General features: G+C 33.8%; 1 protein-coding gene across 7 annotated transcripts in view; it reads right to left on the bottom strand.

The window, feature by feature from the left end:
* LOC120422433 (hepatic leukemia factor) overlaps window positions 1-19,354 on the bottom strand; it is a 114,834-nt gene that overhangs the window by 17,920 nt on the left and 77,560 nt on the right. For 4 of the 7 annotated variants that reach the window (XM_039585852.2, XM_039585853.2, XM_039585854.2 and 1 more), the window contains one exon: window positions 8,612-8,778. In XM_039585852.2, the coding sequence (XP_039441786.1) occupies window positions 8,612-8,778 (167 nt within the window). The remainder of the gene's footprint in view (window positions 1-8,611; window positions 8,779-19,354) is intronic. The other 3 variants (XM_039585855.2, XM_039585858.2, XM_039585859.2) reach the window with 1 other exon arrangement.

Raw genomic sequence — 19,354 nt, 5'->3', positions numbered from 1 at the left:
TTATCAAAAAATGTCATAGAAAAAGCATGTTGTAGCTTGATTTGAAAACTCCAATAAAAGGAGAAATGCATAACGAGTCTACAGTAATAAGTAAATTTAACAAAAATAGTCAATTTTCTATTTAACTTTAGAAGATAATTCCAAAAACTCAACCGAAAACACAAGCAGTAAAACCAATCGCTCCAACTTCCCTGCAATGACGCAACGCAACACAATTTTCCCCCAACACTCTCTGCGCATTGCATGGCCGTTATTCCGCCGCGTCCACGTCCACGTCCGCCGTGGCCAGGTAATAACCGTCTACGGCCGGGCCAGACACGAAGCAGACGACGAAAACACAACACGGCGAAAAACTCGATCGCGCCAACATAACAGTTTGGCCAAAATCGAGCGCGCAGACCTCAAATTTCGGGGGTTCGTCGCTTGTTCGCTCGAACCTCTTTTTTTTCGGCAGCGAAAAAAAAGTGAAAGTTTGCCGAGTCGTTCACGATGATGATTGATCCGTTTGGGATGATTATTTCCATCATAAATTACACGGCAGCAGAAGGCAGAAGGCTGATTGGATTGCATCTTTCTTCTGAATTTGATTGAAAACCGAAAGTGAATCAAACGAAATTAGCCTCCCCACCTCGTCCTCCTCCTTCGCTTAACTTGTAACAATTGACTTGAAGATGGGGGTTCATTCAACTGCTAGATTGAGAAGAAGCAAGCAAAAACAACTGGACAGAAAGACATCAGCAATTGACGTGAGGAGTTGAGGATTGAAAATTATTTAATAATCAACCATCACGTGCGCGCGCGCTGGGAATCAGGAAATGCACGACGAAATTGATCAGGAAGCAAAACAAGAAGAAGAAAACTGACCAAGTCGTAGAAGCTCTTTAAATGAAGTCATCAGAAATGCAACACGATGACGTTGATTGGATGGAACGATTTGGGGTCGTTTGTTTTTGGGAATTGAGATAGGATTATTTGTGATTGAAATCACGATTGGTAAAGATCGTGGTTTGTTTCATTAGGACGAATTAGACATAATGTTTATATGGTAGTTCCATCAAGATAAATATTGAAAGTGCTATAGTTTTGCTCAAATTCGACTGGGGAGTTCGTAGGCTAAAGGAAATAAACTCGTTTTTTTATCGTTCAGTCATTATAATATGGGTCTGGCCAAGAAAGGGTGGTTGAATAACGTATTTGACGAATATCGAAAAAAAAAAAAATCATAGCTGCACAATAACTAATTTATGCAAAATAATATGTGTACTTATTTCCATTAAGACATATGGTTTTTTATAAATCTTAACACTTGTAGCACCAACGGGGTCAAAACATACGCGAAGCACCAAGGAGGTCAAACAAGTTGGAAATGCAACTTCATGCATCCGAATGTATCTCGGCGAAAACTCAACCGATTTGGATGATTCAAGAATCACCTACAACAAGGTAGATCCAAAACAGATGCGTCTACCCTAAGTTAAAGAAAAAGGCATTTCCAACTTTTTTACCAAGCATTCGAAGAGCCAGTGAAATTGCATTTCCAACTTTTTTGACCCCGTTGAAGCTACAAGTGTTAACAAAGTTTTATCAGTTCTTAATAGGTATAAATGAAGCCTACGAGCTTTCTGTGATTAGATGACTGCTCAAGAATAAAAAAAAACTTATTTTAAATCAAAAAAATACAAAAAAAGTTTTAAAAACTCTGCCATTTTTCGTTACTCAACTGTCATTAATTTTGTGACATGTCATTTAAACATTCCAACTTCCAAGGCTACAAAAAAGTTGGAACGGTAACTTCTACTCGCTGGTTCTCGGGCATAACTTAACCAATCTGGATGATTTTTTTTCAGCGATTTGTAAGGATGTCTAGATGATCCTAGAACTTTGAGGAAATTGATTTGATCAAATCTGTAATTTTTGCGATCAAAAACATCGTTCCACCTTTTGTTGCGCGTGTAAAAAAACTCGCCCAAAATTCCGCGGAAGCAGCGCGTTGAAGAAATGTTGGAATGATTTTTTTGATTGCAAAAATTACAGGTTTGATCAATTACTGACAAGTACAAACATATAACAAAGGTATATAAGCAAAAGAGTTAAATACGAGTTATAGAGATTTTATGAAAACAATGTTCAATTACGTCATTAGCAAGGTTTTTTAAAATGTTTCTTTAAATAAATACAATTATATGTTTTTTACTGTGTTTACTGCCGTTCTAAGCATAATTGTCCCATGTAATTTTTTGACGATTTTGACCTTTTGACATTTTTAAGTTTAGTTTGTCGTATACTTTTCGAAAAACCCATAAAATCTAGTACTTTGTTCGGAAACTCATCAAAAACAACAATAAGTCTGTTTGTCCCATCGTTACACTTCTATAACGTATACGCATAATTGTCCCACCAAGTATTTTCTTTCACGGAATCATTAGTTATACGAAGCATTGAGTCTTGTTTACATACTGTATAGCAAGAGGATCATAAAAAAGAGTGATAAACTATTAACTGGGGCGATTGGGGACACATAGGACGAATAAGAACCCACGGGACAATTATGCGTAGAAACACAGAAATCGATCGAAAAATTTCAATCGCGTTTTTCTCAGTTGCACTTTTTTGAACATGGGACAATTATGCGTAGAACGGCAGTTTAGGCCGTTGAAAATACTTTTAAAAGATTAGGTCATCCTTCCTTCCTCCTTCAAAATCGGTCCGAAAAAACAAGGGGTCAAAAAAATAATTTTTTTCCAAAAACTTATTCAGTTGTTTTGCGATTATTGATTTCCAAAATATCAAGTATTGGAAAAAACTTTTGACTTCGCAAAACATATAACATCGGAAATACACAAACATTCGAAATACGGTTAAAGGAGCTCAAACGTGCTTAAAAAGATTACAACGCAGGAAAATGCATTTCGAGATGATTTTAGTTTATTAGATCAAAATTGCTCCCTTATTTTTCGAGAAGATTTTGAGGGAGACAACAAAAAACTATAAAAAAGGTAAATAAAAAGTTGCATGTTTGGTCAAAATTCCTTACAATTTCTTAGTTCATAAAAAGTATAAAATGTTGTTTCACTAAAGCTAAATTTGTAGCATGATTCAAACATTTTCCAAATTTACTTTGAAAATGTTTCTACAAATCTGATGTCCTATGAATTAACTCTCAAAACATTTAAACTAGAAACTAATTTGAGCTTTTCTTAGTATGAAATTTTCCAAAAATCTGAAAAAGCTAAATGTTTTCCAATCCAAATTCATTTGAATTGAGGAAAGCATGCCACTTTAAGAGTATTTAAAACATAATAGTTATCAATGTTTTCATAATAATAGTTAACTAACTTTTGAAAACTTTTAAAATAGTTGAAAACTACTTCTTCACGTAGTTTGAACACTGAGCTGCAAAGTTCAGTCAAATTTTATACCATTATTTTTAAAATTTAATTTGTAATTTTCGATTTGCAAAATAGAAACTTTTACCTATTCATGTTACCCCTGTTCACGGTACTTATCAAAATTTGGATAGTTGTGGTTGAAATTAATGAAATTTTAAATAATTTAAAAAAACGGAATCGACGTAACTTTTTATAATGTGGCCCTCTTAAACCTTGCGGTTTCGTCAACGGATCCACAGGCGTGTATCGTTCTTTTTGCGACAAGACTCCGCCTCCCGGGTCTCCTAAGTGTGAAAGGTATGGCACGGGGAGAGGGCACCGAATACCTATATTAACACTTAGAATTTTTGCGTCTGCCTCGGGATTCGAACAAACGACCTCTGGATTGTGTGTCCAGTGCGCGGTCCGATTGATCCACACAGGCAGACGTAAAATAAAATATTTAAAACTAACGCTTATTTGAACTACAGTAGTTGATCGGTAACTGGGCTGAGAACGTAGCCCAGTCACCGAATACTGCTCGTTAACTGGGCTGAACAAAAAATAACGAGGAGACCACCGATGCATAATATTTTCCAGCTGAAATATAAAAATAAAAGTTACTCAAATTTATTTACAATGCTTACTTTTTATTTTTCTTTAATTGTAACTTGAAACTAAACAAAAGATTGAAAAAAGTTTTTTTATTTATTGAATATGATTTTTGCATTCATTAACCCCTCGGTCATTTTGGTTTGTTTTGGTTTTTTGACGTTTGTCTGCTTTTTAACTGGGCTACGGCCCAGTTATCGAGCACCCAGTTAAAAAGCAGCCCAGTTAAACAACGCCCAGTTACCGAACAACTACTGTAGCTGATATTTCACATTAGGATTTTAGAAATAATCAATGATCTATTTTTTGCTGAATTCTGATTTTGCAAAAAATGTATGTATGTATGTATGATCCCCATACCCGCAGGCAACTTGGTCCCGAAACACATGTGAGCGCTAGGTGAACAATTCGATCATCTTTTACTCCGTAATCTGTACACCCACGTGCATAAGTTTTTTTGCACGAATTTTTATGCTACAAATACCGGCGCATAAAATAAAATGGTTTCCCTCTTTCCACCCCAAGCGCCGGGAATTTGTAGCGGGTGTAGGGAAACTTTGCATAGACGCCCTTGTTCCCATCACGTCACTGAGGGTATGGAGCGACGAGAAATTAATAAGCATGCCCCCTCAGTCGAACCTTCATTAGAGAAGCAGGCAATCCACAACTCACAGCGAACGACTAAGGGAACACCCTACCACGTATATAATAAGGTTGGCGTAGGTTGACTTTAGTGAAATGTGAGAATGTTAGAGTAGATGAAGGAATATGTTGTTATTCAAATAGGAAAGGTCTCACCAAATAAGTAATCCGTGGTTTAGGACTTGATCAAACTTGATGGAACTTGACATCAGGTAGCCGAAATCTTGCACCTTACGAACGACAGCTACCGACTTGACCTTAGAAGTTTCCGGACGATGGCCATCACTCAGCACACTCAATAAGGAAGCAATTGTTTAAACCAGTGGGAAATGTTGAAGCAAATTCTCGTCCACATCCAGCAGTACTTGAAGGCGTTGGTTCAGTAAGGACATTTCTGGTACACGGGGCAGGAACAACAGGAACGTTTCATTGATGGCCAGGGCCACTTCGTAATTGCCACAGCTCCCATAGTTGACACTTCACCGAAAAGGACAGCAAAGTCTCCAAAATCATACAAATTTCACTCTTTTTAAACGAAATTTAGGGACCAAAAAATGACAGAGGAAAAAAAAACGCGTCCGGTCGCACGCACAGTTTACTTCGATCTTTTTCAATTCTGATTTTGCAAAAAATGTGGCCAAAATCAGCAAAATCCAAATAGCTAAAGAGCACAGGGGCATCGAAATAAAGCTGGTGTTCAGGCGATGGATTATTTTTTTTAAATTTTGTGCATTATCGAAAAATCAGTGAAAACATATTGTTAAATTTTAGTTTTACGATCTGATTTTTTAATCCTAAAGGCAATAAACTTTCAATGAAAAAGAAGAATTTTGATTCATTTCGTAAAATAAATGTTTTCCCCCTAATTTTTTTAAAGATTTAGCTGCTGCCTCAATTTTAAAAATAGCCTTATCTTCTTGAGATTGTTTAAAAATTCATTTTAAACCAGTCCTGTTTTTAAAAAAAACCGCCGCTAAATCAAATGATGCGCTTTTATAAACAAAATTCACAGTACATACATTTCGGCATGTCTAAATCGGAACTACAAAAAAATCTGTACATTAAAAAATAATTTCTAGCATGTAAGAAAAAAAAAATGTAAGCAGACTACATAAGCTTGACGAATAAACTATAAACACTTTTTTAAAATCATTCATTTTTGTAAATATCGACGATGTTAATTTTCGGTTCGCTTCGCTAAGAGACGGTGATTTTAGCGGATTGCAGACAGGATTTCGTCATGTTAAGTGGTGATTGTCTAAGCCCAAGTTGCCTAGGAATTGATAATTGGGAATAAAACCAACTCCACCTGAACCAGAGTCTCCAAGGAAAGGAAAGGGATTTGGAAGACGGGAAGTGTTGCTGCTCAACTTTTTTTTAGGGGACAAGGGAAAATCCCCACGGTGTCCTCAAGTTAGTTTCGCTTGAAGTTGGGCGGTTTTTGGGAAGGTATAAGGTCTAGGATACGCTTTAAGCAAGCGTTGTGACCATTGGCATAGTGTGTTTAAGGGTTATAGTTTTATTCTGAAGGCAAGCAATCGGATACTGCTGTTGAGTCAGTTCTCGTTTATGCCAAGTGAAGTTAGCTATTTTTTAAGGAGTGAAATATTATTCCCAAGGCATGCATCTGATGCTGCTGTCGAGACGATTTATGTTTTATGGCGATGTTAATTTTGGAAAGAAAAACCTTTTGCAGGACTGGGCAAAAGAATAAATAAAAAAAATATTTATATTTTTAAATTCGTCCAAACTAGCAAAAAATGATTGACCAACCAACCAATGCCGGAAAAATCTTTTTAAGTTGTTTTTAAATGATTGATTAATTGAATAATAAGACACGTGTTTGACCAAAAGGGTATCCTTACCATGTTAGAGTGGTGTTAAAAATAATTTGAGACATAGACTCTTTGCTCCCAATTCGGTCTAAACGGCATTTCAAAAGTTTCATATGACTTATTTAAATGCAAGGCTTGACTCAAACTATTTTTCTATTTTTGCCTTCCTCACCTCAATGAGGAAAGGCTATAAAATCACTCAAAAAATGAACTTCTTTATCTGACCTCGTAGACCCACCTTCAAGTATACCTATCGACTCAGAATCAAATTCTGAACAAATGTCTGTGCGTATGTCTGGATGTGGGTCCGTGCACCGAAAAATATGCACACGATTATCTCCGGACTGGCTGGGCCGATTTGGACCGTTTTGGTCTCATTCGATTCGTCTTGGGGTCCCACAAGACCCTAGTTAATATTATGAAGTTTAGAAAAGAACTTCAAAAGTTATGCTAAAAAAACGATTTGGCTAGAGTTTGAAATATTATAAAAAAGGTGGTTTTTGTAAGAAAACCCGTCATGCTATATATTGTTAGAAAGGTATTTGAAAGACCTTTCCAACGCATTCAAAAGATCGCAGATCTGACAACCCCATCAAAAGTTATGAGCACTTAAGTGTTATTTATACACCTTTTTGAGGCCTGATCTCAAATATTTTGATGAAAAAGTTGTCCGGATCTATCATGCGACTCACCGTTGGATAGGTAATCAAAAGAGCTTTCCAACGCATTCAAAAGATTGAAGATCTGACAATCCTATCAAAAGTTATAAGTACTTTAGTGTTTTTAATAAACTTGTTTTTGAGGTTGGATCTCAGATATTTTGATAAAAATATGCGAGGAAGGCACCAACCACCTAAAGGTGGTTTAAGTAACGTTTTTTTTCTAATAATTTGCGTCCAAGAGAGCTAAGACCAGTTGAAACCACGATGAGTTATTATTTTTTTGAAAAAAAAGTTGTTGTTGTTATGTTTTGTCATTTTGATTTTTGCTGGGACCACTCTTATGTCCAAATTTTAAGAATAAATTTCCAACTTTTTTGCCAGGTAACTGAACAATTTTCAGAAATTTGTTTTAGTTTTTAGTTTTAACTTTTTGATGGATTGGTTTGTAAATTTTATAGAAAAATCTTGTTTTTATTTTATCTTGACAGATCGACAGATTTTTAAAGTTTGAAGGTAAATATTTTAATATCTATGAATGCTGGAGTCAACCTTTTCGAAGAAATCGATTAGAATACTATCGCTAAACAGACGCTCCAAGTTTCAAGCTATTTGGTTAAATAATGTAAACAAAAATTCAAAAAAGCACGTGTCACAAGTGTGCACAGAATTCCTATACAAACTTAAAAAAGCTCAATTCAATAGAGGGAAGTGCTTTTAAAAAATGTGTAACAAAATAAATTTGTGAAAAATTAGAAACATTTTCCAACAATTTGGAAATAGTAAAACAAGATAAGACGATACTGTTGATGAGAAAATGGCCCAAGTAACATTTTTTCCCAGGAGTTCTACAAGAGCTCTTCAAGATAGCTACAGCATAGCAGTTTGGACCGCGGTAGGATAAAATTCTCTTCAAGTACTCTTCCAAACTCCTGAAGAAGTTTTGAAGAGAATTTTATCCTACCGCGGTCCAAACTGCTATGCTGTAGCTAACTTGAAGAGCTCTTGTAGAACTCCTGGGAAAAAATGTTACTTGGGGGTCTATGTTACAAGTTTGTGTTGCGATGTCCGGTAAAAGGAAGCGAAATTCCAAAAGCAGGATAAAACATCTTGTAGGGTTTGTTAGATATAACAAAACGTCATCATTTACTCATTTTTAACCAAAATGATCGTTGGCACGAGATAGCACACAACAGATGAAATGTTGAAAACAAATTTGAAAGAATTTATAAAAATAAGCTGGAACGATGCGAGGTAAAATATAATGTGATATTTTGCTTGGAGTAAATCTAGCCAAACAATGTAATTGGGCCAATGTCGAAGTGTAGACTCTTTTTTTAAAGTTTGACATTGGCCCATTTACATTGTTTTGCTTGAAATTTTCCTATAGAAATTCTTTTAGCTGATACTATCAAGCAATAATTGATATTCAAACCCACGTGAATCAAATATAACTTATTCTAATTAATCAGCAGTAGTAGTAACAATTACTCACCTGGTGCACTTTGAGATCAGAGTCGTATGGTAGCGTTTTGTCCCAGAGGTTCGGCCCCAGGAAGGCGGCCTGCGCTTCGACGTTCCACGGGTCGCCATCCTCTTTGTGTTTGTCGTCGCCGCAGATGTCTTTGTTGTTATTGCTTGATTTACCTGAAAATAGAAAGACTACGATTAATTATAGATTTGTTTGATTAAGATAACCGTTGGTGGTTGGCAAAAAAACAAAACACTTTTTTGGGTAGTCGACAAACACACACATTTACAGAGTCACGTTAGGCAACTGGATGTTAGTGGTGATATTCCACACATATAAAAACAAACAGCAAAATTTTGCATTCTCTCAAAACGATACTTCCTGAAATGAGCTTTTAATTGCCTATTGAAAATTTGCTGTTTTCAAGATTTTCCCGCTCGAAAATAGAAAAACAAGATGGTGGAACTCCAAAACACACTCTCAAACAAAACGACGCCCAGAGCTCATAAATCTCAACAAGTACATCCATCGCCGAGAGAGCTCGCAATTCACACGAGAAAACCGGCTAACGGCGTAATAAATCTCATTAACTATTACCGCACCTTTTGTTTTTCCCGCGGCAGCTGACGGAAAAGAAGAAGAGAAGGGAGAAGAAGCAAAAAAGATCATCTTCCTTCCTCTCTTTCAGTTCGCGCTAGGCGCAAAAAAAGTCTGTTTTTACGTGTTTCTCTTCTTCTTATTAGTGTTCGACACACAAACACAGTCAAAGAAAAGAAGAGAGAAAAAAAACCGGCTAGCGATCGGATCGCGATCGGCAAACGAACGGAACGTGTAGTAAATTTACAATCGCCAAACGTAAACATAAAAGAAGCAATAAAAAACTACAAAGAAGAAGTAGAAGAAGACGGGAAAGGAGGAAAACAAACTAACATAACAGTTTGAACGAAAGCGAAAGTGAAATTGTGTCTTTCGGCTTCTTCTTCTTTTACTTCTTCGTCGTCGTTTTTGTTGGGTTGTTGTTGTTTCGAGCTTATGCCACCAGGGGTCTCTAGAGTTACAAGAGCTTTGGAATTTGAGCGAGTGGCGGGGTTTGGAGACCCACCAGCGTCGAAGATGCGCATGTTTTATTATGCTTTCGATGATTATGTTAAGGTCGGCATGGGGTTTGCATGTTTTAAGATGGTGTTGTTGTTTGGAACTATGCTTCCTGCTGAGAGGAGTGAAATTTGTTGGAATTGCTTAAAATGGTAAGGTCATGGAATACGTAATCATTCTTTTTGCTGAAAGAAACGAACTTCTTGCCGCCACTTTTTTCAAGATGAAGTTTGAATAGGATTTATGTTCAGATCGAATTAAAAAAAACGATTTTCTGAAAAAAATAGACCGCAATTTTTTACTTACTAATTTTTGCAAAATTTTAAATCAACTATGAAATTTTTCTTGAATCAGGCAATTCAGATAAAAATATACTATTAAATCAAGAAACAAACTATAATTTGATTTTAAAACTAAACTTTTAAGGTAAAATTTTGTATGGAATCATTAGACATTTTTTTTTACGTGCTTTATAACGTTTATTTTCTTCACAACTTAGATTTTGTTTAAGAATAATTGATCCTTAAAAAAATGATTTTTACTTATTATTCCCAAGGTTCTCTAATTGAGGTTCTCATGTTTTCTATTTTTAATTAATGTATCACTTTTTAAACTAATTTTAGACCGCAATTTGAGAATAGACAGAAGACTTCATTAAAAATGTATTCAAAGTCTTTTTTGGCAGCTTTTTAACTCATTATTTTAAAAATGTTCCAAGAAACAAAAGAATAATTTTGACTCCCCATACACTAGCCAAAGTCAAAAGAAATATTGATTTGAAATTTGGAAAAAAAAGATTACCAAAGATGAACCAAAGATCACATAAAATTTTAAATTTCAAAAATATAAGAACAGAAAAAACAAAACAATTTATCAAAAATGGATTTTTCTTGATTTAACTTAGAGAAAAGCGTAAAACATTGAAAAATAGATCTTTGACATAGAAAATAAGTAATATTTTTAGAAAATAAGTAAAATATTCAATAAACCATTTTTGGATCAATTTCCATTGTGTTTTTATATTACTATTATTTTTTTTAAATTATATTCAAATTATAAATTTATCACACACATAACATTTTCATTATTAAGTGAAATATGCTTTTAACGATTGGCAATATTTTTTCCTCAGATTAAATTTATCAAACTAAACTGTATCAAAATGGAGACAAATTCTTCTAATAGTGCATAACACACATTTCAGTTACAAAAATGTAAATATTTTGCAAAAAAAAACTGTACAAAAACCAATGGACTGAAATACAATTTTCTGGAAAATATATTTTGAGTTTTATTTTTAAAATATTAGTTTTGCATTTTTTAATCAATCATTATAATTTTTTTAATTTGTCTTAAAGCAGAGCAATACATTGGATTTTTTGGAATATAGCATTAACTTGGTTTAATAAATGTGGTGTGATACCAATATAAACACAAAATAACAAACATTACAACAGAAATGTACGAAATTCGATATAAAAAAAAAAACATTTTTTTAATTAAAGACATTTTACCACTTTTGTGGCATTCATGTCCTGACAAAATTATTGTGTTGTTAAGAATATATCTTAACTTTTATGAAAATAAGTTTACACCCAAAAAAGAATTCGCTACCGTTCAACAAAATATCACAAAAATAATTTAAAAAAAAACTAGGGAACCCGAGCAGACGAAAATAACTTGGGAATAATATGTTATTTATAATAAGATTTGCTATTCATCGTTATGATTTTTTTTATTGTTGGATTGTTATTGTAATAACGAAGTCCTTGAAGATAAAAGGAAGACACCAGTGGTTGGTACTAGCAATGGTGGCCGACAGCTATTTTTATTGTATTGTAATAACAGACTTATAACACTTTTAATTATTCTTCGAACAAATCTTTGTTATTATTTTTTGTTATTTTGACAACTAATCCGATCATCCCAATAACAGTTGGAGGTATTCTTCCATAACAAAAAATGTTATTCCAAAAATGTTTTGGCTTTCAACCAATATCAGACCAATAACAAATTTTGTTATGATAACATAAACTGTTATTAAACTCTTATGCAAAAATGGATTTTTCAAGAAGATTCCATAACACTTTCTGTTATTTTAACAATATTTGTTATTGAAATGCATGAATTTTGTTATTACCATCTGCCCGGGAATACAAACATGCAAATAGCTAATTTATCAAGAATAATCCATTTGTTTTTTGTATTTCTAGTTGATAGAACTTGTGATTGAGTCGTTATTTTATATTCTTTGGCAAAAATAAGAATTTTGGGAGGAATCAGGGGGATTAAAGGGCGTGAAATCATTTTTGAAAGGTATTTGCAGCGGGCGTAAATCTCGTCGAAAATTAAATAAATTAGCTGTTTTAACGCTATCAGGTATGAGTTTTGAAGAAACATATTTTTTATATGGTAGTGATGGGAAAATGGTTTCTGAAATATTCAAAAATTATAGGCTAGTTTAGAAAAATATTATTTTTTGGGTCAGGCCTGAAACGTAAACGTAATTTTCATATCAACAAAGAAAAAAGGCAGAATAAAATGATGAAAAAAGTATAATTATAAAGTATACCATTCGAGAAATGGCCATTGTTTTTCTAAATGTTGTTGTAGGGGAACAGCATCTAATTCCAGCGTGCCTCTAATGTTGGCAGGTCAGAACTTTGACATTCAATTAAAGCTAATTAAAAGCGTTTTCAACTGAAATCGAGAGATAAACAGCTCAATAAGAAGTGAGCAAGAAAGTTTCTATCAAAAGTTTTGCAAATTTAGTTTTTTAAATCGTGAAAACCAGCAAATTGGACGGAATTAGGAGCGAGTGCTTAACCTGCCAAACATACGAGAATTTCCCCTAGTTGGAATTATTGTCAGCCGATATTTCTGCTTTTAAACATAAAATTTACTTCTTTTAATTCATTATCTGCAAATATAATTCATTGAAAATTGCAATTCGTTGACTTCTTTTCTAATACATTTGAGCTAATTCAAAAGTATATGTTTACGAGGAAATTTAATTTCTTGAAAGACTTATTTATTATAAGTTCTATAATTAATCAATCTTTATTTTGCGAAAAAAAAAACAAACAAACACATATAATACTATTTCTTCAATCGTTGCAACTTTAAGATAAAGCTCTTTAAAGTGATTGAGTGACCGGCAAAAATAAGCCTTAATATAAGGCCCTGAGTGACCAATAAAAAAAAATCGACAAAAATCAGCTTGGAAAAAGGACGAAAATACGTTTAACCAAAGTTTTGAAAGACTCTTCATTCTCTTAAAAATAGTTTTTGACCAAAATTTCTGCAATGTCCGTTGATGAAAATAAATATATTCTGTCCTTCAGCTAACATCCCATTAGAAAGTCCATAAAACTTTCTTCTTCCACATAACATGCCATAACCGATTCAATATGCAAATAATCTTTCCTCAAAACAAATGGGAAATTAATTCGTCAAACCTTGCGTAACTCCAAGCCTTCAAGCTCTCAGCTATCACAACTCGTTCCAAAGTGTTGTTTATCTACCGTTTTCTAAAACTTCACCTATTAATTAGCCTCAAGATTACGAAACCAAACCGGTGGCACGACATCTCTCCGTCGTCCGTACTAATCTCCAACAACTTCCGAAAAACAGGTTCCTGCGTCCATCACACACATGCCACCGTCATCACCATCATAAGCCGTCACAACCACTTTGCCAGAAGTGTGTCAAACCGGGGGAAAGGATCCACTCACGCGGCGCAGGGAAATTCCACGGAAATGGCCAATCTTGGGCGCAGAAACTGTGCCAATAAAATGCCACCATCGCGACTGTCCACGGATCACGTCATCGGACTTGACGTGACGTGGCGTCCGCGGATATGGCCGGGCCTCGACTATTACACAGCTCTAGCTAAAACGGTGGAGTGGACTAACCGGCTCTTGAAGAAAGTGGCAGACTGTCATCCGTGCAAAACTAGGTTTTGCGAAGATGAAAGTGAAATTTCTAGAGGGAGGCACTTATAGAAAAGGGAAATTATGAACAAATTTCTATGTATAAATCTCAATTGGTTTTAAAATTATGACCAATATTATCACGATAAAAATCCATTCCATTTTCTAATTTAGAGTATTCCAATTAGAGTATTAGAGTGTCTAAATTAGAGTTTTTCAAACCAAGTAAGGACACTTTCATGGTTTTGGAAATACCTGAGAAACAAACACACTGAATTTTGAGAACTTTTTTCTCCTTTGATATTAAACGGGCTTCGATCTAAAAATTTGCCAAAAAATATTTTTTCAATCTCTAAAAGCAAAGGGTTTTTTTTTTAAATTTAATGTTTAGAAGTTTGATTTGTTTTATGTTACTTTGACAATATTATCAAAAATGTTATTATTAAGGGGTCAATTTTGGCTGTTTTTTTACTAACATTACCTATATTTTTATTAAAAAGTCAATTTAATTTAAATGATATTGGTGCCATTCCATAGCAGAAAATGTGAAAAACAAGCAAAAACTAAAGAGTGTCTGTAAAAACATGAGAAAAATTGAAAGGCAAAATGTAATGTTAGAAGGTGGTAGGATATTTTAAATACTACCAAAAACAACCATAAACTAAACAAGATAAATGAAAATGGAAATTAAAATACTAAGAAATAAAACTAGAAAAACATACAAACAAGAGAAGTAAAGTTTTTCGTTGAACAAGAGTTGCTCAAAATGACCTCCAGAAAAAGGGAAAAATAAAAATTTCAGTGTTATTAAAAATTATGGTACTATTCAATAGATTTAACAACATTTTAACACTTTATTTAATTGCCTACACTTTTAATTTTGCTTGAAGTTCATTGAATTTAATTTTGCTTGAAAATTACCGATTGTGATTGGACACTCAGCAATATAATAACTGATTAAATGTGTATAGACAAAATAAATGGATACTTAAATTTAATAAAAAAAACTTTTTTTTTTGTGAATCAAATAATATATTTTTAAATTGTTTTTAGTTCATATTTTACCCAAAATAAAGTTTATGTTTTTCTTGTGCATGAAAATTTCTTTGTTTCATGTGAACTTCTCATACTTATAATATGACAAGTATTTAAGGCAATTTTGATTGTGAATTAGTGTTTTGCTGCCTCGAATAAAATTATTTATTATTGATATTTTTGTAGAGCGTCTAACTTCCCGGGGTTACAAATTTCCCGGGAAACGGGAAATTTTCAGCCAATTTCCCGGGAAATCCCGGGAATTCCCGGGAAATTTTAAATTTATTGAAAATTGTTATGATCTTGGTTTTAATTAATATTATGCAACAAAATTGTATAGGACATCAACATTAATGGTTTAAATAAGTGTGAAGATCAATTAACAGCTTGACTGCATGTAAAAAATCATTCAACTACAAGAAAATGTATTTTGGTATTTTTTGATGAGAAATTTTAATTTGTCTCTGTGACCAGTTTATTGAAATAAGAAGAAAAAACATGCAGAAATTATGTTTTTCATGACAAATACTGGTTTCAGCTCTTGAACAAATGGTAAAGCTTTTTAGTGTTGGTTTTACTCTAAACAACTCAATGTTTTCAAATATTTGAAGCAAGCTTTGAATATATTTTTGCATTTTTTTAGAACAAACAATAGAAAGTAATTTATTAATGATTGATTTAAATTATACGAGAAATAAACATCATTCCACAAAAAGTCTTCTATTTTTTCACATTTAACCCTCTAACACCTGTAGTTGCACCAGTGCTCCATAATTCATTTACTTTAACGGTACACATCAACCATAGCTTCTGCACCCAGAATTCTGTTACATACATTTTAGTATCTTCAAAACTACGGGAACTATCGATATATTTTTTTATTCATCCCCTAAATTACTGTCTTCGTAGTTATTTACAACAAAGTTTGACTATTTTTACAATCAGATTCTTGCAGGATTGGGTCCGTAAGTTTGACAATTTTGGAATAAGAAGACAACAACTTCCTTGGTTGCTGTGCACCCTTAAATTGTAATTTCTTTTGTACTAGGTTTTCAACCAATCAAATTAATTCTTTTTGCACAAATTCGATTTTCATCTCATTTGATCATGGTAAACAAAAACGCAAAAAAATCTCAATTTTAATTTGGAGGTAGGAGTTTATATTGTTTTGATGAAATAACATCAATCTGTTAAAAGCTTACCTTATTGTAATAATTTAATACTCATTAAGCAAGATCTATTCCCAGTTGATTCAAAAATTAATATTATCAGAAATAATTCTGATATCATAATTTCTGATAATCTGATTAATTATATAAACCAAACAATACATTTAATTGAAAAAAATCATGTTGAGTTTGTTCATTTATTATTTTTTCAGGGCAATTTTAAAAAAATAGCTCCAAAAATTTAAGAAAATGTATACTTCCGCTTGAATTTCGGGAATTCCCGGGAAATTTACAAATTTCCCGGGAAACGGGAAATATTTTTTTTCGAGAAATCCCGGGAATTCCCGGGATATTTTTCTCGGGACGGGAAATTGGACGCTCTATAGTTTTGACACAAAAAGACAACTGGTCAAAAAATCAACCCAAAAACTAATAAAAATTTAAAACAAAAATCAATTTCACTAATAAAGCTGAAAAAACAATAATTTAATAAAATAATGTCACAAATCCGTTTTAGTTTTCTTTTCTAAACATTATCTCGAACAAATCGAAACAATCAAATTTAATCAAATATTAAATTTTGCATCAGTGTGTCTCAAAATGCATGTCAAACAAACATCCTTTTGTAGACAAACTTCTCAATAGGAAAAAACCAGTTTCCCCACATCTCTCTCACCCTCACACATCCATTTGTCTCAAAGGCACCCTCCCTCAGTGAGTGTGTTGTAAAAGAAGGAGGAGAAAAGCTTCCGATGTTGCGCAATGTTTCGCGAGTTTTCTTCGCCAAATCGAGCCGCCACCGTCGTAATACATAAACATGGAGCAAGTAGTAAGAAAGGAAAAAGGGGAGCTAGGGGGTGATGAAGTGGCGGCCAATTAAGCCACAGCCGCCGGCACCTGAAATTGGCGCGAGAAGATTTGCCGCCGCCGCCAAAGTGATGTTACTGCGGACAGGTTGTTATTTATGGGGTTTTGTCTGTGTGTTTGTGTGGCTCTGTTGTTTGCCGGGTATTGGTAATTCATTTTACTGCTACTAAGTAGTTAATTACAGGTGGGTTTTTTGTTCAACCATGTGTTTTGAGTGGAAGTCGTTTGTTTTTGTGGGAAAGTACCGCGAGTAGAGGGTGACGAGCGGGAATTCCCGGGAAAAAATTCCCGGGAAATCGATCATTTTTGGACCTCTCGATTCCCGGGAAATTTGGTCGAGACTCCCGGGAAATTTTATTCTTATAAATATGAAAGCCAAATTACATAAACTAATCAGAAAACCATTTGAAAAAATCGAAGTTGCCCAGAACATTGAGTGTTCAATGATCGATATTTAAGTTCGAATAAACCAATGCTTTTATAATCTTCTTATTTAGAAAGTGTAAATTTTAACTTGTCAAAAATTCCAATAACTATAATTGAGTGTAAACAAAAGTTACATTGAAGCATACTTTGCAGGTACACCCCAGAAATGAAAAACTCAAGTTTTTTTTAAAATATTATTTCAATTTATTATTTCTAAGAAGGAAATACATTTTAAAAATAAGTTCATTTTCTATATCATCTCTCGAGCATAGCAAACCTTATAATTTAGTTTTTTGTTATTCTAAGTAAGTTAATTTCGCTGTATCAAGGTAATTTTCTTTTTGATGTCAATAGTAGTATTGGGTTTAGCATCAACCTCAATATTAAATAACATTTTGGAAAAATAACTCTGCAACTCTTTGTAATGTTTAGGTCCGCCAATTGTTAAAATTCTGTTTTTCCGGATAACTGGTAATATTTCTGCATTTAGTATTTACAGTTGGCCCAAGAAGGAAAAACAATTTTAAATTGTTGTTTTGAGTCGTTATTTATAAAATTGCAAAAATAAAGATACTGGGAAATTATATATTAGCTAATTTTAAATTTTAAAAAATCTAATAACAAGTTCATGCAAAAAGCTTCAGAATTCAGAAAAAAATATCAAAATGTAGAACTGTGAACTATAAAACGAGGCTACTTAAATTAATGTTTCATTGAATAAGTTTGAATTAATTTTAACTGAATTAGTTTAAAACATAACATGTTACTGAACAAATTTAAATTATTGGCACTATTGAATAGTTTAAAAAAAAACTCCCGGGTCCCGGGAATTCCCGGGAAATAGCAAAATACAACTCTCGATTCCCGGGAAATTGAAAATCTCGAGAATCGTCACCCTCTAACCGCGAGTATGTTATGGGCGGTGAGTGTTTGAAGTGTGACTGTAAAATTGACGAAGCTAATTTGCTTTAGTTCAATTGAAGCTTATTTGTCATCTTTCATCAATCATTTTTTATTTGTCGTTTCTTATAGCTTTTTACTTGATTTTAATCTATTCCTAATTCCTATCCTCATCTCTCATCTCTCATCTCTCATCTCTCATCTCTCATCTCTCATCTCTCATCTCTCATCTCTCATCTCTCATCTCTCATCTCTCATCTCTCATCTCTCATCTCTCATCTCTCATCTCTCATCTCTCATCTCTCATCTCTCATCTCTCATCTCTCATCTCTCATCTCTCATCTCTCATCTCTCATCTCTCATCTCTCATCTCTCATCTCTCATCTCTCATCTCTCATCTCTCATCTCTCATCTCTCATCTCTCATCTCTCATCTCTCATCTCTCATCTCTCATCTCTCATCTCTCATCTCTCATCTCTCATCTCTCATCTCTCATCTCTCATCTCTCATCTCTCATCTCTCATCTCTCATCTTCCACTGGACAAATTGGTTTGTGAATTGGCTTTTTCAAAAAAAATTAAAATAATTGAAAATTAGTAAAGTTTCAAAACAAACCCTAGTTCCACATCAAATCACGTCCCTATTGACCCACTCATCAAAGAAAACAACGAACGAAACCGGGTTGGTTGTCTGCGACAAACTCTCTTCATCAATCAAGAGGGAAAAAGGTAGGTACGCAAAAGTGGTTTGACAGGTGTCCGTCCACCTCATCTACTGGTTGGGCCTTGCCCAGTGCCTTCGTGGGGCTGACTTGGTCACATTTCTGTGCCACCGGGTTTTGAGCATAATATCTTTCGCGGAACAACAACACATTAGCACGCACACACACACTTGAAAGGTTTGCAGAAAACTAGTCGCTGGAACGGGTGTTAATTACCGCAGCTACCGTCTGAAGACTTGGTTGCTCGTCATCGGCAGCGATCGTGGTTTTGCAGACTTGTTTAGTTAAACTATGGCTTGACGTGCAGGGAAAATCCGATGTCTACCTGTTTGTTACGTAATTGAGGCAAACTTTGATTTCGTCCACAAATAAAATCTATTTTTAAATTTTAATTTATTTAAATTTATCCAGGCTACAAACCCAATTTACTGAAAATAACTTCCGGTATAGTCTTTGAATAGCTGCTAACCTTGTAGAATGATGTTTGTTTTTGACAATTTTTAATCCCAATTGAAAGTGATGCTGCCGAACTGCCGACACAAAAATTCATAATAAGGACTATCAAAAAAGACTTAAAAATATAAAATTGATGATGATAGTAATAACAACGATAAATTTCTTT

Source organism: Culex pipiens, chromosome 3, assembly GCF_016801865.2.
Source record: "Culex pipiens pallens isolate TS chromosome 3, TS_CPP_V2, whole genome shotgun sequence".
In the NCBI taxonomy this organism is placed as follows: Eukaryota; Metazoa; Arthropoda; class Insecta; order Diptera; family Culicidae; genus Culex; species Culex pipiens.
The sequence above is the reverse complement of the archived record's forward strand: the minus strand, read 5'-3'. Positions and strand labels throughout refer to the sequence as shown.